Source organism: Tetrao urogallus (assembly GCF_951394365.1).
Source record: "Tetrao urogallus genome assembly, chromosome: 12".
NCBI classification, from domain to species: domain Eukaryota; kingdom Metazoa; phylum Chordata; class Aves; order Galliformes; family Phasianidae; genus Tetrao; species Tetrao urogallus.
In genome coordinates, this window is record NC_136825.1 from 14,843,981 (window position 1) to 14,868,075 (window position 24,095).

The window sequence follows — 24,095 nt, forward strand, 5'->3', positions numbered from 1 at the left end:
AGTGAAAATTCAAAACTGCCAAGAGAAGGGGGTAGCAATTCTTCATTGTGGGGAAAAAAAAAAAATATTGCATATTTAATACTTTGCCCTTTGTAATATAGCACTTTTATTTAACTAGGATGATCTATGAAATAGCCAAAGTTTTACAAACAGTTGTTAACTTAGTTTGCTGATGGAGCACATCAACAATACCATCACTTCCACCCTTACCCCACAAAAGAAATCTTAAATCTTGTGGCTAAAACCTAATTTATATCAGATTTATGAAATAAAGTATTTTCCTAATTATGCTCAAGTGAGTTTGGTTACCATTCTAGTGATTCTTTCTATGTAATAAGGCAATTATAGTTCCAAGTAATGAAGGCTGGTGTAGACTTGAACATAATATATTGGGTTTATTTTTCATCAGTTTGAACCAGAAGGGGAAAAATGTCCCACTGTCAGCTAGACTATATGCAAAAACGGTTGTATAAAGTTAAGGGTTATAAGGAAACCTCAGTAGAATTACACTAATACTGAAGTTAAGATTAAAAGGATATCCAAGGTGATGATAAAGTGTGTGTTGGTAGTTACTAAAAGAACCTTAGCTGTTATTGCCTTGTATTTCTATCCCTTGTTTCAAGCTTCATGATCCAAGTCTTAGTCCAGTTTTTCTTTTGGACATTTGCAATATTTGCCAGTTGTGTTCTGTGTAGTCTGAATTTGCTTTCTGTAGTTGAACAAGCGTCTTAAAAAGTCATTTGTAATTTATTGAATTACTTTCTATGATGTTCTATAGAGCAAATGGAAGTTTAATTATTTTTTATTAAACATATTCTTTGACTACCCATGATGTCAGCCTCAATATGTAAAAAATAATGCTGTGTAAGGATTAGATGTGCATCTTTGAGCAGCTAAAGTTAAGTTTCGGTGTTAAGGTCTAGAACAGAAGTTACTCTCAAGACCTTAAAAAAGTCAAGCCTAGGATGTCTATTTTTCTGCAAAACAATATGTTTTACTTTGAGTATCTTTTCTGGGAATCAGTTTCAATCAATTTCCTGTAATTCTGTTGTCTTAGAAGCAAAAGGAGCTGATGCTGCAGCTCTTGGGTAGTTGTGGCGAGGGAGTAGTGTACAGTCATGGTTCTGGTAGCATGTTGACTTGATATGAAATAATGATGCATGTAATGTCCCAGGGTAAGCATTCTGGAAGTGGACTTCCTTTTTGTGTTTTTATTTTCAAAACTCTGCTTTACTTTTTACATGTTTATTCAATCTAAGTTTGGGCACAGCACTTACTGTTTGTCATTTATTTCATACAGGGTGTGGATGCTTCCCCCGAATGCAGATTATCTCCTGGTTGTCATTATCTGCTGTTGTTTTCAGTACATCATAGCGCTTTAATTGTGGTATCCTTCTCACGTGTTTCTTTGTAAGTCCTTCCTTTCTCAAATTTGCATGCAGGTGATAAAAATGCACGTGTGTATATGTGCCCTGTTCTTATGTTCTTCCTCATTTATGTTCTCCTTAAAAGCCCTGCAGAACACCTAACAAAATTGTTTTTTCATTTGTTTTTAGCAGGTCTATCAGACAACTGTCACAGATTTAAATATATATGTATATAAATATTTATTTAACTGTGTGTAATTATTTAACTGCAAGTACTAGTGCAGAAGCAGCCATCATGTATGCAGCCATATGTATGTTTGCTTTGTTAACTTCTTAGGGTTTGTGCAGCTTTTTCTCCTGTGGTACAAGTAGGAAGTTTCTGCATAAGCCTTTGAGAAGGAAGAGATGATCTAGCCTGTTAAATTTCTGTTGCTTAATCAGATCAAATTTGTGAGTAGTAAATGGGAACTTCTTACAGAAGAGAGCTTTTCCTAGCTTTTAGTTAATAATAGTAATTCTAGATTTTAGCAATGTTTGAGCTATCATTTAAAGTCATAACTATTTACATAAAGGAAGGGTGTTGAAATGTTTTATAACTTAGTGGTGTCAGTAAATTATTACTGCTGAAATTCTAGCCTGCTGGAAGCAGTGAATGGTATTTTGATTATTTTTAACTCAGTATTTTAAGAACATCTAATTGAAATAAGTACAAAGGGTTAGGGAAATTTTTCCATAGAATAAAGTAGAGTGAAGCCTCAAAACTGAGAAATATGTAAATGTGAATATCTCAATTTGGAATTTGGTCTCGTAAACATGTTATGTATTCTCATGTAAGGGGTAAGTTAGCTAATATTCACATATCTTTAAAACAACAAAACCATCTGCTTAAGATTAACTGCAACATTTCTGTTCACAAGGAAGCAGGAGCACTTTTACATAAGGCAATGAAAACTATTTACTTTTTCTTAACCCTACTGCCTTTCAAGCTCTCTCAGTAGACATCACAAGAACGAAAGTAAGTTCAGAATTTTCATTGCTGTTTCAGGTAAGGACTCTTAGGCTATTTCTGTGTGTGAGGGAGGCTGATTTGGGAAATATTTGGGATCTTAATGTCAGATTACAGTGTTTAGTACTGGTGAAAAAGATTGAAAACCTCACAGCATGTCCTCAAGTTCATTCCAATTCTCAAAGCAACTTCAGACCTGGTAATTATTGTTATCTCTTCCACTTTTATCCTAGTTCATCTGTTATGCTGCTGAAGTAAAGCAGGTGGTCTGAGCTTAGCTTTCTGCTCCTGTAAATGGAGGGTTTCTAACTCCTAATCCCAGGAAAGAATTGTCCATATGTGCTGCTATTTTTTTTTTTTTTTTTTTTTTAACGTAGGCAATAATTGTGACCTGAATAAATAGAAATTTTGTCTTAACAGTGTTCTTTCTGAGAGTCATGAGGGGAAGAAGTCTTTTCCTTTTCGGATTGAAGCTGAAATCTTCACATTATCACTGGTCTTCATCCGCTGAAGCTGATAGTGAAATAGCAAGTACTGAAGATTCCTGGTAAAGTTTTGCAAGTTGGCAAAAAGTCATCAGAAGTATCAGGAGACTGCACTGGGAAGATCCCAGGGAGAATACTGGAAGAAAGGTTTCCGTGATGCATATTGTTTCTTCCTACACAAAGATTTCTGACATTGTATAATCTTGGACCTCTCTTAATAGGACAGCGGGCTTTGGTATCTAGTCTTATCTGGGAGTCCACCTTATTTCTCAGGAGGTAAACAACATTAGCCACTCCTAGTGAAGGTGACTGAAACTTCTTATTTGGGGCCAACATAGTTAGGGCCTGTGCTGTTACTACAGTTGTTTTGCCTCAATATTTGCTACACTTTTCGTACATTTTGGTACAAAATTTATAGCTTCTTATCCAATTACCAGGGTAGAAGTAAAATGGAATCCTGTTGTGAAAGTGATTCAAGCAATTAACATGCCAAAAAAAAAAAAAGATACCTCTTGCTTTCATCATTCACGTTGTGTACTCAAGACACCAGTGGTGTTCACAGTTCTTGTTGCCGTTGGTGCTCCCAGCTGTGTGACAATGTGTCAAATCCTCAAGCTAGAGCTTTGTTCTTTCCTTTTCCCCCTCTCTGAAACATTCATTATTGTTGGTTTTGGAATGGTGGTAGTAGAAAGGCCAACAGGCATTGTCAGTAACTGTCAGTACGGTGTCTGAGGGGTGTCTGTATTCCAAGTACCCGCTGAGGGCTGACCCAGCCCTTCAGGTGCTTTTGGGGACAGCCCTGCTGTTGGGTGTTTGCTGTAGGAGCTGTGCTGTGTTCTTTGGGAGCTGCCATCACTGCGGCCCTACACGTGCATCTTCCCGTGCAGCTGTTTGCTTTCGCACTACTCGGACGTTTTTCAAGCTGCTGTTCTTATTTGGTGGTCTGAACTTGTACAACTCAAATATATGTCGCTTGCTTTTATTTCAAATGTAGTGTGTCGTGTGCTTGTTCACTAGCACTGTTCTGTTATACTCACTGATTTCGTGCGGTAATTCTGCCCCGTATCTAGGCACACGGCTGTGCCCTGGGCTCCCGCTGCCCCGCTGGCTTCCCCGGCCCCGCCGCCATTCCGCGTCCCGCGCTGCTGACGCCGCCGTGTTGACGCTACAGGCCGCGGTGCACCCTGGGATCGGGGTCATGGGTCGCGCCGTCGCGGAGTAGTGACGTCACGTGAGCGCGCTGCGCCTGCGCAAGGCCGCAAAGCGGACGGGTCGGGCTTCTTCTCGCCATCCAATCAGCGGCGGCGGCGGCTCGGCGGAGGGCGGGGGCGTGGCTCGGCGCCGGGGTGTTTGGATTCGAACGCGCGTCGCGAGCCCCAGGGGCGGCGGCGCAGGCGCAGTGAGCGGCGGGCGCGCTGCCCCCTAGCGCCGGGGCGCGGGATGTCGGGCGGGGAGGAGGCCGAGGCCGAGCCGGGGGCCGGAGGGGCGATCCCCGCCGCCCCGTCCCCGCCGGCAGAGGAAGGGGACACGCGGCAACGCTACGAGGAACTCTGCAGCAGCCTCAACATGGACGAGCGCGCCCGCTCCGAGGCCTGGCTCAGCTACCAGAGCATGAAGCGCAACTACACGCTGGAGGTGCGCGCGGGGCCGGGCGGCGGGGCTGCGGGCGGGGGGCTGCATCTCCTCACAGCGCTGAGGGAGCGCGGCCCGCCGTGCGTGTGGGTGGGGAGGAGGGGGTCGGGGTAACGGCCTCGTGCCGCCACGCGCGGCCGCTGAGGGGCAGCAGGGCGGGGCGGCGGGGCGGGGCGGGAGCGTGAGGCGGCCGATGGGGGAGCGGCGGGATGGCGTTGTTTCTCAGTGCGAGGGTCGGGTCGGGCACGGCTCGGTTGGGATCGGCTCGTGCGGTCAGCCGCCGAGCTGAGCGACCGTTGTGTGTGAGAGAGAAACGTGGGAACCGTGCTTGTGCCGTCCCACAGACGAGGGCAGAAGGACGTTTAGATGAAATGGAGCGGTGGCTGTCGTTATTTACGTCTTCTCTATACACCGAACTGGTACAGAGCCCCGTCACCTCACGGCCGATCCGTGGGGCAGGGGGGTCATTTCCTGCCCTACCTCACTGCTCTCATCGCTGCTTGGCGCCGTGCCGACCTCTGGGTGCTCTTCTGGTAGCTGAAAGCACGGCACAGCTGTAGGGATTTCAGAACAAAAATGGTGCTGCTGGTGCAGCGCATCCCATCTGTGGCACTGTCTCCATGTCTTGGTGCAGGGTGCAGAGCTGCAGGTGCCGGCAGCTCGGAGGGGGCTTGATGTGCATTGCGTTCTGCTTCACAGGGCAACGAGCTGCACTGGTTGGCGTGTGCCCTCTACGTGGCCTGTAGGAAAGCCATCCCGACCGTCAGTAGGGGGACGGTTGAGGGTAATTACGTATCCCTGACCCGCATTTTGCGCTGCTCCGAACAAAGGTAACTCAGTTCAGCCAATTTAAAGCACCTTGAAGAACGTAGAAATTAAGAACAAAGTCCGGATGTCCTTGTTAGAGATAGAATTTATACTGCAGGGATCTGTGTGCTGTAGCTCATTGCTACACAGGTAGGGTAGTTTTTCATTCATGAGTTCTAAAATTCATAGAATCACAGAATAGTAAAGTTACAAAGGGCCTACAAGATCATCTTGTCCAACCGTCCTCCCATCACCATTGCTACCACAGGTCCCTAAACTGTATCTCGTTGCTCCGCACCCAGACACCTCTTGAACAGGGATGGCGACTCCACCACCACCCTGGGCAGCCATTCCAGTGTCTGACCAATCTCTGAGAGAAAAATTGGAGAGTTTCTATGCTCAAGAGTGAGAGAAGGTGACCCATGTAAAACAGTCTGCTTCTAAAGAGTGTACGAAGTGTGGGTTTCTCATGTGGATTGATGCTTTTAATTGGCTCTGAAAATGTAATATTTCTCATTTGGGTGAGAAGATTTCACTTTCTGTCCTTTAGTCTTTTATGAAACAAAAGCAACGCTGGATTCTGATGAACTTTTATCAAATGATTGATTGCTGCGGGCAGCCTGGTCTGGTGGTTGGCAACCCTGCACGTAGCAGGGGGGCTGAAACTAGATGATCATTGTGGTCCTTTTCAACCTAAGCCATTCTATGATTCTATGATTTTTTCCATTGAATGATGAAGAAAAACTTCCTGAAACTGATGACAGCAGTATGGTTGTGTGGTAGCAATTCACCAGATTGTCAGAAACTGGAATGTTCATATGAACATGGAGTTCTCTTCCCCTTACTGTTGGAGTGCTGCTGTTTGTTGAAACAATCCAAAGAGTTACTTTTAAAATATTTCTTTGCTAATTGGAGGTTCGAGGAATTGAGTACAGCGGAACAGTTTCTGCATTTTGGGTTATGAAAGACTGATAAAGTTGAAAAAAATACGGGTAGAAAAGCAGTGAAAAGCAGTGTAAGCCAACTTTACACGTTGTTGGTACACTTCCTTTGTTTTTTCACACTTTGCAGAGTCTTTTTAGTGTTCAGCAGAGTTCAGATTTTGTTTCACTTAAGTTACTTATTCAGGAATCTGACTTTATAGTAACCGGGCTGCTGGAGAGCTGGTTGTGTCCTTGTGAGGAAAGCCAAGAACCACAACATAGAGTTAACGCAGTCATCAGCAGGGGCTGGCAGCGTGCTGTGAGTTGTCTCAGCTCTTGTTTGTAAATGAGCTGGTTCTGAGCACTTAAAACTATTATTGTCATGTTTGCAATGTTGCTGTTATCAGTAGTTTGGAAAGTATAAGTTGTACTTTTGCTGTAAATAAATATAAAGTTAGAACACGTTTCTGCAAAACAAAGTGAAAACAAGCAAACAGCCAACCCTCTGAGAACTAATCTGTTTGATATCTTCAGCTTGATTGAGTTTTTTAACAAGATGAAGAAATGGGAAGACATGGCAAACCTACCCTCCCAGTTCCGAGAAAGGACTGAAAGACTGGAGAGAAACTTTACAGTCTCTGCAGTAATTTTTAAGAAGTATGAGCCCATTTTTCAGGACATGTTCAAATACCCTCAGGAAGATCCACCCCGTCAACAGAGAGGAAGAAAACAGAGGTATGGTTCTGTTATTGACAGACTGATGTTTGACCATTGCAGTTACAAAAAACATGATGAAGTTGTTTGGTTGTTTTAACTGTATTTTAACTTATTTTCATAGTGGTTCTTTATGGTACCAGAGGTTGGGCCTATCTTACAGTGATTTTGGAATCTTGTTTCTGGTCTGTCAGATCTGACAGGGTGCACGAAGCCCCAAAGCTGATAAGCTTCTGTGATCCAGGGAGAAAGATAAAAGGGAGGAATGAAAATCAGCCCTTAGGTGAAAGAAATGCTATTGTAGGGAGGAAAAGGCTGAAAGAATCAGATCCCTTTCTGATCTCTACAGCCTCAGTAGAATGGCTTAGCATGGTGACCTGCCTATTAATTCCTCTACTTTTCTTTATAGAGACAGATCTTATGCATATTTTACTTTGTAGTTGTAGCTTTATTTCTCTGTTTCTCAGTTTCTTACCGTGTTTTGTTTTTGGCTTGATTGTTTTTGTGAGCATAACATGGTGGCAGTTGTAACCGATATTGAGTTGCAGATGTATTGAGATGAGCACACGATGTTGAAATTATAGCACGTGTGCAGGTCTGCAGCTAGGAGAGTAAGCTCTGCAAGTTTGTTTGGATAGCAAAGTGTGAATTTATTTTGAAGATTAAGTCAGAGGGTAATTCCAAGTTTTTGTGTGAAATGTGCATGCTTTTAACATTTAACACGTAACCTGATGGAGTAACCAAAGAAATGAGTTCAGGCTGACAGAACTACTGCAGAAATTGAGATCATGACCTTGCTGTGAGTGAATTTGGCCTAAATGAAAGAATTTCCAGCTTTGGTATATAGTGCTAAATAAAATAAATAATACTAAAATCAGAATTATGGAGCAAATGGTGCTTCTAGAAACAGAGAAAACCCAATAAAGACTGTTTGCATCGTGCAAACTTTTAGCTTTGAGGCTCGCACCTGTCTTATGGTCTAAACTGGTAGTGAGAATTAAAATAGAACTAATTCTAGAAGGACTGTGATCATACCAGATAAAACATATCTGCTGCCACCTTCTTGTTCATACGTACTGTCTGGAGGCTGGGATGTAGTGTGTGAGATAGCACTTCAGGTATGTGCTATATGGAAACAAGCAGGGGTGTTGAACAAAAAGGGGTGCTAGAGAAGGATGGGGGCTGTTGCTTGTTTTTAAATGTTCCTTGCAGTAAGTATGTACTGCAAATGAGTAAAATAATACTAGTTTAGATGAGTTGATTACTGTGCCAGGATTTTCCTGTTTCCAAGTGCAGTGGCTGGACTTACTAGCCAGAATTATGAAGTTAAATGTTTAGGATGGGTGCTGAGGAAAACTGGTGTAAGTAGCAGCACTAAGAAGTAAATAGCCCTGGGTCGGTACAGAACTCCTGATGGACAGAGGGAAGGGCCTCATGAATGGCAGTCAAAACTAGTAGAACTTAATGTTGGTAAACCCCTGTATTTCAGAATTCTACATAGTATGTAAAATTGTATGGGAAAAAACACTTTACCAAAGTATGTAGGTGAAGTCTGTGAGCAAACAGCCTGTTAATGCCAGCATGCTGTGTAACGCATGCCTTGCAGAACATACACACGTGCTTACATTGCTCAGAAGACTTCAGAAGGCATTCTGAGTGTGGTGCTCTGTTGGTGTCGTGATGTTTGAATCGCTTGCTGGCTGAGGCTGGGGTTTCCGCTGTGTCTGCTGTAAAGCTCTGAGCAGCCATGGTGTTACTTCAGTCAGGTTTTTGGTTTTGTTTTTTGGGGGGAGGGCCATGGTTTTAGCTGCTCTGTGGCAAAGCTGGACTTTCTTTCAGAATGCTGGAATGTCTGTCGTAATTCACTGAGCTTTCGTGTCTTCTCGCTGTGTTTCTCCCCAAAAGGCGACAGCCGTGCACAGTGAACAAAGTTTTCCAGTTTTGCTGGGTGCTGTTTGTTCATGCAAAAGGTAAGAGATTGCAAAGAGGCTGAATACTACAAAAAACTGGTCTGTATCAGTCTGTAAACATGAGATAGCTGCAGGCCCTTAGTTGAAAGAGCCTTCTTGGAGCAGCCTGAACAAATGCACTTAGATTTCTGCAGCGGTGTGTTTTACCACGTGTCTGAGGTAAGCAGTGTGTCCCAACACGTCGGTAGCTTCAGCTGAAATACTGCTCCTGTGTTCCCTATGTTTTGGCGATTTAGGCTGTAAGGGAAAATTAGCTCAGAGTTTTAGTGAATTCATATTTAGACAGCTGTAATTAATATAAAGTATTGTTTTATGGACGATGATGACTTTAAATTCCTTGTACGTTTCCAGCAGTGGTGATAATATGTAATGGATTTTTTTCTGTAACGTAGCAAAGATGTGTCATGAAACTGTAGCTGAGGGTACTTTCATGGCATTGTCACAGGTAGCATTGGGATTTTTTGATCTACCCCTGCTCATACACACCCTTCAAAAATGTGCATACAGTAATTGTATTGAATAATCATATGCATTACTAAGTAGGTCTGCATCTTTTTCACAAGGGTGATTATCTCTTGCTTTTTGGACATGGCAGTAGGTATGTAAGTGGCTGTCTTGCAGGCTCAGATTCCCTTGGAATATACATGTGGAAATGCTGTGTTAACAGGCTTCCATGGAAACAAAGCAGGGAGGAGCCAATATATTGCCATGCATCTATTGCCTTTATTGTAAAAGCACCCTTAATGCTAATACGAATAGCAGAGGATTTCAGTCATTTTTCTTCTTGATGACTGATTGGAGAAAAAGACAGAAGGGGAGCAGAAGTAAATCCTTTTGCAGAGGGACAGTGAAGCACCCAAAATTTTAGGCTTCAGTTGTTCAGCCATACAGCATAATCTACAGTCTTTCATCAGTAGGAATTGATTCTGGTACAGTAGGATGAGTTCACTGGGAATTCTTTGAACATAAGTTAGGTAGTATTCTGTCCCATCTGTAATTTCCAGAGAGTTCTTCTGGGAGGATTGTTTGGGATTGCAAGGTCAGTCAGTGCAGGTGATGTGTCTCACTGGTTGTTTCTGAGGATAGACTGCAGTAGGTTGTCTCAGTATGGAATTTCTGGCAGTAGCTTTGTCTTGTCCAGCTTAGCCTTTCTTTTTGCCACAAAGCAGAGGGTTGCCAGCAGGCTTCATTTTGGAAAAGTTACTGGCAATACCCCTGGATCTTTGCAGGAGTATAAAAGGTGCTGTACCAAACAGCTGGCCTGTATGGAAGCTGCTGCTTCTGCACAGGCTGCATGCTGCTCCTGAACAGGAGCAGAGGGTCTGAGCGGGTCTTGTTCCTGCTGAGTTATTGCTTGGTATGTTTGAGTAGGTCACCATTAACTGCTTGTTGGTTGGCAGGCAGTTTCAGACGTACAAATTAACTTTGTGGACTAGAACACAGTGTTGATAACAGCCCATCAAGTTTTACAAGACAGTTTTTTTACAGTACTAACAGACTGCAGAATTAACAAGTGACTAGTGGTAAATGCATGAAGAGTACAAGACTGTGTATGAAGTGTATAAAGCAGTACAAAAATACAAACTGAATGTATACCACCGGAGGAATGAAATATTCCCCATTTGTTTGCTGTGTTTTGAGGGCTGGCAGTAATCCTTATCATGGCAACCACACATCAGCAGCAAGTCGAGGCTTGTCACCATGATCTTTCTGCAAGCTTCAGCATCTTGTGTTTGGTTTCACAAGTGCAGAAAGCACAAGACTTGTTCGTACGTTTGGTATATGCTGCAAAGTAAGGTAGTGACCTTCATAGCCATAGAGCTGCTCTTGTGTGCTGCTTTCATGAATTTATTTGTAGACTCTGTAACATTGTACTTTCTTTAAAATAGAAATTTAAAAAAGAAGATCTCTTTTACATCAATATGACTGGTTTGTATTATTTCATGCTTGGCTGTGGAAGGGAGCACTGAACTGTTGTTTGGAATGTCACTGACTTCACACATTGTTTATGAAACTACTGGCTGTGTAGAATGAGATCTATTTTGACTTGGCTGTCAGTAGCTACTGCCATGCCAGACTTCGTGCTTGTGAGATCCTGTTACGGCATCACTTCGTTAAGGTATTAATTGATTGACATTTTGCTGTTGTATTTGTTTAGGACTTCGATTTCTGTCATGAAGATGTAATGGTGTGGGAAGAACTGATGAAAGTGTACAGTTAATACAAATTACATTTCAGCTTCATTATTTTAAACAGCTTCAATTATCCACATTGAAATTATTGTTTCACAAACATGGAATCAGGAAACTGAATGCAAATGTGAACCAAAGCAATTATATGTGCTTTATTTTAACTGTGTGTCCATTTACTTCCTGTGTTTCTATCCAGATATTGACAATCTAGTCACCAAAACTTATGCTTAAAATACTCCACTGTTGATTGGAAATACAAGTCTGGATAATTTTGTTTTGTAAAATAATTTCAAATCGATGCTGATTTTAATTAATCTCATTTATCTTTCTTGTACCAAAGGTAATTTTCCCATGATCAGTGATGACTTGGTCAATTCCTATCATCTCTTGTTATGTGCTTTGGATCTAGTGTATGGAAATGCTCTCCAGTGCCCTAACCATAAAGAACTTCTGAATCCCAATTTTAAAGGTATGTTGGAAAAAAAAAAGAAGTCTTTATCTAAAATCTGCATGAACTTCTAAGGCAGTTGAAATGGATATGGAGATATGTAGTAGAGGGAATTATTTTCTCTGTCTGACTATACAGTTTTATTTCTACCAGCGTGACATAGGAACACAGAATTGAACTCTGTCAAGATCTCAGTGAACTATGGAAATACCACTGAAGGACTTCCAGAGGAGACGTTTTGTTAATGATATGTTAATGGCAGTGAAACTGTGTAATGACGCAGTCGTTGTGGGACAGGTCACATTGTAGAGATCCCAGGCAGCAGTTTGGGAAGATCCTGTGCTCAGATACAAAGCAGGCACCCTGACTGTTTCTCTCTCCCTTTTGGGTTGTTCCTTATGAAAAGAATGGAAGCACAGGCTGACTTGGTAACTGAACGCATGAGCGGATGGTGAGAGGCTTCCTCTGAACCTGGGCGTAACTCTTTCAATGCTTACGCCTCATTTTCAGTATCCTGTAGTATTCACTATCTTGTGGTGGCTTGGATGTGAGCAGGGACCATTATCTCCAACTTATTTGAATAAATACTGCCACTCATAAGTGCTTCATCATTTTTCTGCTAGAACTGATATTTTCTATCACCGAATATCTCAGCTGTTTAGGTTTGTCACTTGAAAGGCAGTTTTGATAAGATGATCCAATTGAGGGCACACTGCGTTTCTTTCAAGGACACAAACTTCATGTTTTAATTTCAGACTGCCTAGGCCACATAGCAAAGAGTTTGAGTTTAGTAAGGTATGAATATAAGAAATTAAACATTACTCTATTTGTAATTATAGGTCTGCCTGAAGACTTTCATAGTAAGGACTATAAAGCATCATCTGATCCTCCCTGCATCATTGAAAAGCTGTGTTCATTACATTATGGATTGGTTTTAGAAGCAAAAGGCATAAAGGAGCATTTTTGGAAGCCATACATTCGGAAACTTTTTGACAAGAAGGTTGGTCAGTGCATTCAGGATGCAGAAAAATGTTTCCCTCCTTGTTATCTTCAGAACTTTAACAACTGAAATGTCCTCTCTTTGCTCTTACAGCTTTTAAAAGGAAAAGATGAAAATCTGACTGGATTTCTAGATCCTGGAAACTTTGGAGATAGCTTGTGAGTCAGCCTGTGCTTTGGTCTGCATCTGTATCCCTTTGGGTTATTACCTGTGTCTTACCACTATTACTTTATATACGTATTGCTGTTCATATATTATACTAAAAGGTGTTTCAGCTATTTGGTGGCTGAGGCATTTTCAATATAGCACTGCTTAATGTCTGCTTCTGTTTACGTTTCCATGTTTTTTTCTATGTAATGTAAAGTGTTTGGAAGAAGAGGCTGTGGGGCACACTGAGTGGGGGCAGGGAGGAGGGAAGAACCAAGTGTGGTAATGTTTCATGCTTTTTAAACCTAGAGGTACTGTGCTGTGCATTTAAATGGTACAGAAATGGCAAGTGCAGTGTATGGCAATGTGATGCTGCATAAGTTCTGAGGAGTTTCCAGCCAAATGCCACCAGTTCTCTGCATTGTATTGCATTCCTCCTGTTGCCATATGAAATGACAGGCCATCAATTACAAAGGTAGAATAATGCCACTGTCATGTTTAAGGTATTGTAGGTTTTAACTGAGGCTAAAGTTCGTTCTGAGGCAGCCTTCTGACAGGGCAGAGGTGTGTTCAGTCAGAAAGCAGGTAAAGAAAGCACTGTCTAATTAAAGGGGTTTTCTCTCTTCCTCCATAGCAAAGCCATCAACAAGGCCTATGAGGAGTATGTCTTGTCAGTAGGAAATCTCGATGAGCGAATATTTCTCGGGGAAGATGCAGATGAAGAAATTGGAACTCTCACACGGTGCTTAAATACACCCTCAGGAGTGGAAACAGCTGAACGAGTACAAGTGAAGCATAATTTACAGCAACACTTTGACAGAGTGAGTCTGGCACGGTCCCTTGCTGGTTTTGTGGAGAAGGAGTTGTCCAATTCTGGTGTTTCAGTGTGAGGTCATTTTGTCACTGCTCAGACACTTCTACATGAGTATTTGACACCAACATCCAGGTGACAGATAGACCTGTGGCTGCTGGCTGTTACTGAGAGTGAACTGGTTTGGGTTGTTTGATTCCTGCTCCCTTTTCCCAGATATATATTATAACCAGTTAAGAAACAGTGCTAACACCTGCCACCTCTAGGTCTCTCAGAAGCTCTACGTTTTGTAATAATGTACAGACAGAAGCTTTTTTTTCCTTTTTAGTCTAAATCGCTTCGGATGACGACCCCCCTCACTGGCCGCAGGTACGTGAAGGAGAGCAACCCCTATGTGACACCTGTTTCCATCGCGACCTACAGCTTGAGCCGCCTTCACACCATGCTGGCAGGGCTGAAAAATGCCCCCAGCGAAAATCTGGAGCAAATCTTCAGGTAAGCTTGATGCGTAGCTAACAAAAAAACTCATTTAAAGGTGAAATTATAATAACAAATGTTATTGTTAAATAGAGTGATTTAAGTTCTGGAAGTTTGAAGTGAAGTAGGAGCCAGAGGGACATTTAACTTCAGAGAGACTCTTGTCTTTATTTCTACACAATCCTTGAGAGATTGACAGCTGTAAGAACACACAGCGTTCTCAACCCAACATTCTGAGCTTCCCTAACAGCAAAATGCAAATGCAACTGTTTCAAGATTTTTCTTATTAATTAGCCAGCTTCACTACCTGGCAACTCACTCTATTCTGTAGGAGATCAAAAATTATTTCTTTTTCTCTGTGTACATAAGTCTTTGGCTCAGGTACAGTATGTTACAAAGCACTTGTTATATCGCATGGAATGTGTTTAGTATTGAACTCTTAAGAAGAGTTGACACTCACTGAAGTATAATATGCTGTGGCTGTCTTGTAGTAGATGTGCAGCAAGGCTTGTGTGGGAGTGTTTGCGTCGCTATCTATCAAAGATATTTCGCAGCTTCATGCTTTAATTGTATTGTAGGTCTTTTTGTTGTTGGTTTCTTTTGTGTGTGTGTGTGTGTGTGTGTGTGTGTGTGTGTACTTGTCTTAGCAGAAGCAGGACACTGAAACAGCTTGTATTTTCAGGGCATGTTCCAGAGATCCTTCACAGTCTATTGCAAGCAGAGTAAAAGAGATGTGTGAAGTATACTGCCAGAGCATGCAGTCTGAAGAGGAATTCAGTAATTTCACCAAAGGTGGGAAACATTTTACTTACCTAAATAGGAATTTATGTGCATTTAAAAATACTGATCTCTTCTAAGTAAACTCTGTCTTATGTAGACACTGTGCTTTTGCACAAGAGTCTTTTCTATTTCTTGTCTTTTCCTGCTGGTCTTGAGATAGAGCAACTTTGAACCCTGTATAAACTTTCATAATCATACTTGGCATAAACTACTGGAATTTGATATTCTTATGTTCTACAAAAGGGAGGAAAGAAAAGCTCTCAGAACTGTTTTTCTTCTCTCAAATCTAAGTGTGCATTTCTGTCAAAAAAAGTAATTAAAATTTTTTAAGAATAGGTGCTTTGTACTTTGTGTCTGTGCTCATCAACACAGTTGTTCACTTTGTCTTGCAGAGTGCTTGGATCCCCACAGAGGTTTTTCCAAACACTGTATTTTCTGATCTTGAAATACTTTTTATTTTAGCAGTAATAAGGGTTGTTCTTACACATGGTGTTTTTTTTTACCAAGTTCTGAGTTCAGTACTAAGCTGCTGTGCTCTGCAATCACGTTTCAGTGCAGTAGAGAGATTCCATGGCTAACATTAACCCTTGAACATGAGTCCCGTTTAGTCCTGAAAGCAGCGTAGCCACAGCTGCACAGAAATCCACACAATAAGCTGTTGTTTTAACTCTGTAGATTAAGATAAATAATGATTCTTTTATCACAATTCACAATATTATTTCTGTTTAAAATTCCTGCAGATGTGGCCAGCAAGCATTTTCGTCGTGCTGAGGTACTCTACTACAAGGTTTTGGAGTTGGTCATTGAGCAAGAGAGGAGGAGACTGGGAGACGCAGACTTATCTGTAAGGACAACTCCTCCAATTGCACCTTGTGTTTAAAGTTGGATCTGCAACAAAGAAAATATTTATAGGACAGGATAATGCTATTTTAGATGAGTAAATCTCTTGAGTAGTTGGAAGGCATTCCTGAATGGAAGAAAAGCTGTCCAAGAAATTGTACACGTTTGCGAACAAAATGGATATATAAAATTTACAAAGAATAAGGATGTCTTAATTTGGATTCTGTTCCATCATGTACAAAAGCAAATGTCTAGTTAAAAACTTTCTAATCTCACTGTTGAGGCAGAACAGAAAGCATCATGCAGTTCTATTGTTACACTGTAAATGAAGCATTAAATTGGGCAACTCTCTTGCAGGCAGTACTGGAGCAAGATGTGTTTCATCGCTCCCTGCTGGCGTGCTGCCTTGAGATTGTCACCTTCACGTACAAGTTACCTGGAAGCTTTCCCTTCATCACTGAAATATTTGACATTCCAGTTTATCACTTCTATAAGGTAAAGTAAGAGCTAGAAATGTTGATCAAGTCCTGTGTACTCTTGGCTTATATTAAATAATCTCTTTACCTAAATGTGTATTAAATCTTTATTCTTAGCATTGCCCCTTTTTGTCTTGAAAGTATTTTACAGCTGGTTTGGGCATTTAAAGATCAGACTACTGGTAATCAGTTTAACATAGGAGCAGTGTGCAAGTGACTAAGGATTGTCATTTATCTTGAGCTAGTGACCGGGGATCCTGAGCTGCTGCTGCAGCTGTTCTGCATTCACTGCTGCTGTGGGAAGATACATGTACCTGTCTTCTGATAAACTTGCAGCCCACCAGACAATTGAACCATAGTGACACAGTCTAATAATTGTACTAGTCTCTTCCTTGAAAATTTAGGATCTAATTTCACTGTAAGAAGAAATATATGAGAACAAGTATATTATACTCAGTCACTGGTTTATTCAGTACCACAAGGACTTCATTGCTCTCTGCATTACAGGTAATTGAGGTTTTCATTAGAGCAGAAGACGGCCTTTGTCGGGAAGTTGTAAAACACCTTAATCATATTGAAGAACAGATCTTGGAAAGCATGGCCTGGAAACAGGAGTCCATACTGTGGGACAGAATCAGAGATAACGACAACAAAGTTCCTAGCTGTGAAGAGGTGAGCACGTCTCTGTACCCCTAACACGTCTGTTCAAACAGAATGGTGGAGAGTGGACATCAGCACTGTATGCCCAGAGTTCAGTTTCTCCCTACAAGCTAAGCAGGGCAGAGAAAGAGCTGCATGTGTTTGTGTGTGACCTGTTACCACTGTAGAGATGTCCAAACACAGGCATCCAGCTGATGTGATTCTCGCCCCGTGTTTGCTTAGAGTAGGAGCACAGTGAATAATGAACACAGAGGAGGTATGAAACAGTCACACTTGAGAAGACTGCTACAGGAGTCTGGTTAAGAACAGACTCTTAATTACAGTCACAGAATGATTATTACAGGATTGTATTTTCTAGAGTAGTACAATCATTACGAAGTTTTTAAGTTAAGTTTACAGTAATTTTTCAATGTTCTTCATTTTTCTTTTCCTCCGTATAGTTTCACTGTTCAACATTTATAGACTGGTAGTTCTAAAAATCATTTGTGCCACAGACACACTAATAACAGTACAACTATTTCAGGTCATGCCACCTCAGTATTTTGAGAGATCTGCTGCCAACAGTGTTGTGGGTTCTCCACTGACACCAAGACGACTAAACGAGGTCCGAGCTGAAACCGGAGGCCTGGGAAAAGGTGAGCTGTTTTTTAAGCACAGTGTATTTATCACTCTTACACCATGCCCTGTATTTACAAATCTGAATGGCATACAGAAGGAAGCTGCTCTAGTGGTTTATGTACAATTGTGCATGAATTAGGCACTTGTAAATGCTATTTCTGTTGTAACTTGCATAGTCACGTCAGTTGTCTAAGACAGAAATATTCGTTATTTCAGATCAAAACAGTCCTGTGTCACTGGTTTCAGGAGCTTATATCTACAAATGACATCTGTGTACTCACGTGTATGTGTTTAAATAAGTACATCTGTTCTGATCAGTAGCACCTGAGCAGCTTTTTTGTTACACCAGATTAGAAGCTCCAATGTATGTTTAGTTCTGTGAGGCTTCAGGCTTTTTCTGGGGAACTAAAGCATAATACAGTCTGTGAGGAAAAGATATTCAGCACCGTGTTATTTGAGATCAAGTCATCTCATAATCTGTAAGCCACAGATGTAGACATTAATTTTAAATGCTTCCAGTTGTCGCATTTGGCTCTCATCACATTTTTTTTAATCTATTTGTATTATAAGGGATTTTACAATAAGATTTTGTTTTTTTAAATCCACAGGCATTTCATCTTCTCCTACTACCCTGTATGACAGATACAGCTCTCCTACAGCCCACCCTACCAGGAGAAGGTTGTTTGTTGATAACGATAATACCTCCGACAACGGAACTCCAGTCAGAGTTTCCCAGCAGCCCGTGGTAAATACGGTGCCTGTGCAGAACGTGAATCCTGAAGCAGTGTCAGTAACTCCAGTGCCCGGCCAGACATTGGTTACAGTAGCAACCGCCACCGTAACAGCCAACAATGGGCAAACTGTGACCATTCCTGTACAAGGTAAGAGAAGAGCTGCTGTCAGATGAGGCCAATCCCTATCCAGATGTTAGTATACAGTCAGGGGGTGGGGGGAAAACAGCACACCCAGAGCAGAAAAGCAGGTGTAAGAATTTATAGTGGGGAAGAACTGTATCAGTGGAATTTAGAGACAAGACACAGAGCACAAAGATGTTCACTGACTGTGGATTAGCGACTTGGTTATTGCAGTGACCTTTGCTTCCTCAACTGGAAGAAAGTGACATTACAGTTAAAGATCAGCTCAATTCCGTTATTTTCCTGTCTCCTTATGATAAGAAGTTCCAAGTACTTTCATAAAACATTTTGTCTCTATAGTATGCTACAAACTATAAGCAACTAATTTAAGTGTTACTGAACTATTAAGAAAAAGCTCTAACAGGAAACACCATCCACACTAAACAAACCACCACGCCTTGCTCTTACATCAAACTTCCTTAAATTACAGGTATCGCCAATGAAAATGGAGGAATAACTTTCTTCCCAGTGCAGGTAAATGTAGGGGCCCAGCCTCAAGCTGTCTCTGGCTCCATTCAGCCCCTCAGTGCCCAGGCTCTCACGGGCACTCTGAGCACTCAGGTGTCAGGGGCAACGCTGCAGCTCCCAGGACAGGTCACTGTTCAGCACATCACCTCCGGGGAGCCAAGGCCAGCCCAGCACCTCACTGCCACAGCCGCTCGCTCCCGGAAGATGGGCTCGCTTTCCCTCTTCTTTAGAAAGGTACTTTTTAGCCTGCTTAGTTTGTATTTTGGTAGCTCTTCTGTGATGCTGAAATATTATTTCCTTACTTCTAATATTAATAAGAGAATATTTCGTTTCCAAGCTGACATGTTTTGTTTGTTCAGATGCATACCTGAAGGGTTGGTTTCCTGTACAGAAATTTCTCACTGTCAGAGTAGCTGAACAGTACAGCTGTCACTAGCTGAGAAGTAGATTTACAGCTGTGGCTAGCAGCTGCTTAAACGTGTCCATCTTCTTTAAGGCTCTTAAAGAAAGAATTTCACTTTTGAAATATTCTTGTTTATTCAATACAGAGGTTTCTATAGGTGCTGTTTTTGTACTTCAAGAGTATCTTGAAGAAATAATCTGGAGAATTGCAGAATTCAAAAACAAATGCTTTTTTAGCATTAGTACCCGTATAATAGTGTCTGTATCTTGTAAGCAGAAGAAGATAGTTTCAGTATTTGTCATTAGCTTATCATCTGCACGAGTTTCACAGAGCACACATGTCCAAACTGCGCTCTAACCTGGATAAGAAGCAGTGTTGACGCGGTCCCTGCACTGTCTCTCTTCCATCAGGTGTATCATTTAGCAAGTGTTCGTCTGCGGGATCTCTCCGTCAAGCTGGATATATCTGATGAGCTGCGGAAAAAAGTCTGGACATGTTTTGAGTATTCCCTGATGCACTGCCCTGAAATCATGATGGACAGGCATCTGGATCAGCTGCTGATGTGCGCCATCTACGTAATGGCCAAGGTAAGCTGAACAAAAACACACATTTCCTAAGGCTTGGTAGTCCAGAGATTGCTCTAACAACCCCCAAAAACAACCTCAGCAAACCAAACAAACAGTGGGGGAAGAAAACAACCAAAAGCTACCACAGGAGGTCTAATACTCACTATTCTTAGGTTACAAAGGAAGACAGGTCGTTCCAGAACATTATGCGCTGCTACCGGACACAACCGCAAGCCAAGAGTCACGTAAGTACAGTTAGAAATCTCGTTCCCAAAGCAGAACTAAGGCATTTAATAAATGACATCATCTAATAAATATTAAATGATGCATTCTCAGAGCCACTGTCCTTAAAAATAGCAGTCGCACCCAAATCTTGCACTAGTGAAAGCTTTTTCTGTACCCGTAATTTAACTTATCTTCGCTTACAACCTCCATCAACAGTTCCTACTGGATGACAGGTAGGAGGCTGCCTGCATTGTCCCCTATAGAAAACAATGTGATGTCAAACAGTGTTCTAAAAGCAGATGTATGGTGCAGACTGTTGCTTCCAGACTGTGCAACTACGCATCACTCACAAGTGCTGTGCTGCTCTTGTCTCCCTGCAGGTGTACCGGAGTGTGCTGATAAAAGGCAGGAGACGCCGCCGCCAGTCTGGCAGCAGTGACAGCAGCAGCCAGCAGAACTCCCCTACAGACAGAAGTAAGGAGAGAAGTAAAGAAAGAAGTGAGTGTTTCCAAATTCCAGATGTTCATTTTTAATCCTGATATCAGAACAGTGTAGTTAGGGTACAAGTTGGATTTTGTGTAACCCCCCACACCAAACAGTTCCTTCTTAGGTAAACTTAGCTGCAATTAAGAACGTACCAACAACGTGCAAGTTGTTTTGCAAAGTGAAGCTTAGCATTGCACCTGCTGTGACAGTGCAGTTTTGAATCTGTCACTGCGTGTGTTTACCTTAAGTGTACTCCTCAGGTAAGTTTGGACACCAGAGAACATGATGTAGAGTGAAAGTAGCATGTCCACAGCAGTGTCTTTTAATAGTTTAGCAGAGAGGCAGCAGCTGGCTGGCTTCATAGATAAAAACCACCACCAGCCCCTCCCAGCATCTGGTGTAGCACATCCCATGTCTCTGGAGTGCGGACAAAGATTCTAGCCTCGATACCTGAATTAACACATTTTTCCTTGACTGAATTTTGCGTAAAAAAGCAAGTAAAAGTGAGCATGCATATTCTTACAACCAGCTTTCAAATACTTGACAGTATACAACCGTACGTTTTAATGTTTTCTGTCACAGAAAGGAGGGGAGGGACAAAAATAATGTATTCCACAAATTCCCACATTAAAAAAGCAAAAGTACCACCAAGGCAAATATTGCTACCATTTGCCAAAAGAAAGACTGACGTTCCTCAATTGAAGTTGGGCCAGCTGGCAACAAGGCAAATTACAGGGGAAATGCCTGAGAAATGGAATTTTAGCTCAGCTTCTACAGAAAAATCACTTTCAGCTCATGCACTAAGCTGTTAGAAATGAAGTGTTCCTGTAGCAATACTCAGCATTTCGCTGGTCTGCTGTAAGGGAGGGTGCTGAGCAGGATCGCCAGCACCGAGGGCAGGCGCCTGTGCCCTGCTGGGGATTGAGGAGTGTGCGCTTCTCTCCTCAGCCAGCAGAGACTCCAGCCCCGTGATGCGCTCCAGCAGCACCCTGCCTGTGCCGCACCCCAGCAGTGCTCCTCCTACTCCCACCCGCCTGACTGGAGCAAACAGCGATACTGAGGAGGAAGAGCGAGGAGACCTCATACAGTTCTACAACAGCATCTACATTGAGCAGATCAAGGAATTCGCCCTGAAATACACTTCAAATGGGGTGAGATAGCACTGTGCTTCTGTTAGTAAATAGATCTTATTTTACTGTGCGTGCAGTAGAGTACCCTTAGCTAACCTCATCTTAAGGAAAGCAAGAGTATTCATGACAAAAATTCCAGTTCAAGTATATAATCTGGTGCTGAAAGATTAAACCCTTTTGCTGCCTATTTGTTACTTTCTCTTGCTGAAATACACGGCACCAATGAATGTCACCCACCAGCCTCAGGTACAGTTAAAAAGTAAAATACTAATATTTCCTAGATGTACAACAAATCCTGCTGTGTCCTAAGGAAGGCTGTGAGAAAAACATCTGAACTGTGCTTAAAATGACCAGCTTACAACAGCCTTACTGTAGATACCTTACTGAGATTACGTAGCAGCTGAGTGGTTTTTTTTCCTCCTGAGCAGACGGACTCCCCTCCGCTCTCGCCCTACCCCTTTGTGAGAATTAGCTCTCCTCGCAGAGTACAGCTGACTCAGAACCACCCGGTGTACATCTCACCCCACAAAAACGTGTCTGCTCTCTCTCATCGAGAGAAAATATTCTATTATTTCAGCAGCAGCCCATCTAAGGTAAGACTAAAGGGGTTTAGTTTGGTTTTATAAATCCTGAATTCTGTCATTTACGTTGGGATGTGATGGTAGAGAATACTGCACAACACTCCTTCTAGTGTACATTGTTAAAGATGTACTCTGTCACCAGATTGTCTCCAGATTGTCAGTCTACAGCTCTAAGAAGCTGGAGAGCAATGAGGCATCCAAGGCACTTGTGTACTTTTAAAAGCTGCCCTCTGTAACAGTGCACGTACATCAGTGACACCACAGGATGGGGTGTTTGGCATGGAGACTCAAACATGAACCAGTCATTCCCTCTTATCTACTTAGTGAGGAAAAATGTCTCTTAGCACAAAAAGACTTACCAAGCGAACATGGAACAGGCTGAATCCTGTCATGTCCAGAAGCAGAAGCCTTCTCCAAGCAGCACCTTCATTCAGGAAAGGAATTCTGCACCTGTGGTGTAAGATAACATGCCATAACTACAGCTGGAAGGCCTTTCAGCTCCACGTGCACCTGCAGAGCATCAAAAAACTTACACAAAAGGCTTGCTTGAGAAAGACTCTGGAATACAGTAATGGGACCAGCACAGAGGTTAAAAGGGTTAGTTTGTTACAGAAAGCTCCAAAACTGAGGCATTTGTAAGCCTAGAGTAATGGGACTAGCAAAAACACTGCTTTTTTTGTTGCCACAATAATGAGAATTTTTTCTTTCCACCTCTCCCCAGAGGCTAAAGGAAATTAACAGCATGATTAGAACAGGAGAAACCCCAACCAAGAAGAGAGGCATTCTCTTAGAAGATGATAGTGAAGCACCAGCTAAGAGAATCTGTCAGGAAAACCACACTGCTCTGTTACGCCGACTGCAAGACGTAGCCAACGACCGAGGGTCCCACTGAGCGCAGGGGCTCAGCACAGCTAGGCCCTCTCTGCTGCTGGCGGCTCAGAGCATGCCATGGACTCACAAAGCCGTGCAGGCATCGGGATGCTCCTGCCAGCCCGTGGTGACCAGTCCCTGCTGGGCTGTGCCGAGCCTCTGCTTCCCCAGTGCCAGAGATGGGGAGGATGCGTTCTGAACTCTGCAGCTCCACTCTGCCTGTCATAAAGCTGGTCGGAAGGCAGGTGACCTACCTGCAGCCTTTGGCTGCACAAGGCAGTTCAAAGCTTTTTATTGCTTGGAGAACGCGTCCCTCGCACAGCTTTCTACCTTGCAGCAGGTATTTGCATCTATTTGCTCAACCAGTCTACTTACAGTGTTTTCATCAATGCTTGACCATTTTCAGCTTTGTAATAGGAAGTTGCATATGTATCAAACATGGGAGCATTGTACCAAGGCGCTCGTAGCCAAACATGTCATTCTGGGGAAAAAAAAAAAGAAAAAAAAAAAGGAAAAAATAAGCATTAATGACTGCCATAAAAATAATCATTTATAAGTAATAGTCTAGCAATGTCCAGCCTTTTCTGCTTGGAAAGGGAAGATAGGAATAAGCTTTTTGAGAGCTGAAGGAAGCTACCTGTATGGATTCTGTATGTATCCGGGATGCTTTGTGTGCCACCAAATCCACCACGCTGTTTTGCTTTAACATCTGGGCACCCTGTTGTATAGAAGTAGCTAACTCCACTTACACACTGTTGTTAGCTGTGCAATGTTTTAAAGTGAACTCGTGTTCAAAAGGTGGCACTTTTGATAGGGCTGTGAAGCTGTGAAGCATTGGTTTTAAGGCAGATTAGTTTTGCTGTATATTTGCAATGGCACTTTCTAAATGTGAATATCTTTTTCAAGGCTGACTTCAGCCATTTTTCTTAATGGAAGCAATCCAATTTTTGTATTTATTTTCAAATTGACATCCCACAGCTCTCCTTCAGCAAACGGCATTAAGAATTCATTTTAACGTTACATGCATGCAGTAACAAATGCAGGAGGTCAGGGATGTGGGCTTTGGTCAAGAAATTTTATACGCTTGCGTTGTTTCTTC

The 24,095-nt window shown here is 42.3% G+C and overlaps 1 protein-coding gene across 2 annotated transcripts; it reads left to right on the forward strand.

Annotated features, from left to right (window-relative positions):
• Nucleotides 1-4,298: 4,298 nt before the first annotated feature.
• RBL2 (RB transcriptional corepressor like 2) lies at nt 4,299-23,018 on the forward strand (the record flags this gene model as incomplete). 2 transcript variants are annotated; one of them, XM_079541640.1, is made up of 22 exons in its annotated part: nt 4,299-4,493; nt 5,190-5,320; nt 6,755-6,955; nt 8,840-8,904; nt 11,437-11,565; nt 12,384-12,544; nt 12,638-12,702; nt 13,326-13,512; nt 13,831-13,997; nt 14,662-14,771; nt 15,500-15,603; nt 15,957-16,094; nt 16,583-16,747; nt 17,259-17,370; nt 17,962-18,234; nt 18,698-18,969; nt 19,549-19,725; nt 19,878-19,949; nt 20,310-20,427; nt 21,364-21,566; nt 21,974-22,138; nt 22,848-23,018. In XM_079541640.1, the coding sequence occupies 22 exons, from the start codon at nt 4,299-4,301 to the stop codon at nt 23,016-23,018; spliced, it is 3,381 nt and encodes a 1,126-aa protein (XP_079397766.1). The 2 variants fall into 2 exon arrangements, with proteins under 2 accessions (XP_079397766.1, XP_079397767.1); XM_079541641.1 differs by having other exon boundaries at nt 20,310-20,415.
• Nucleotides 23,019-24,095: the final 1,077 nt, after the last annotated feature.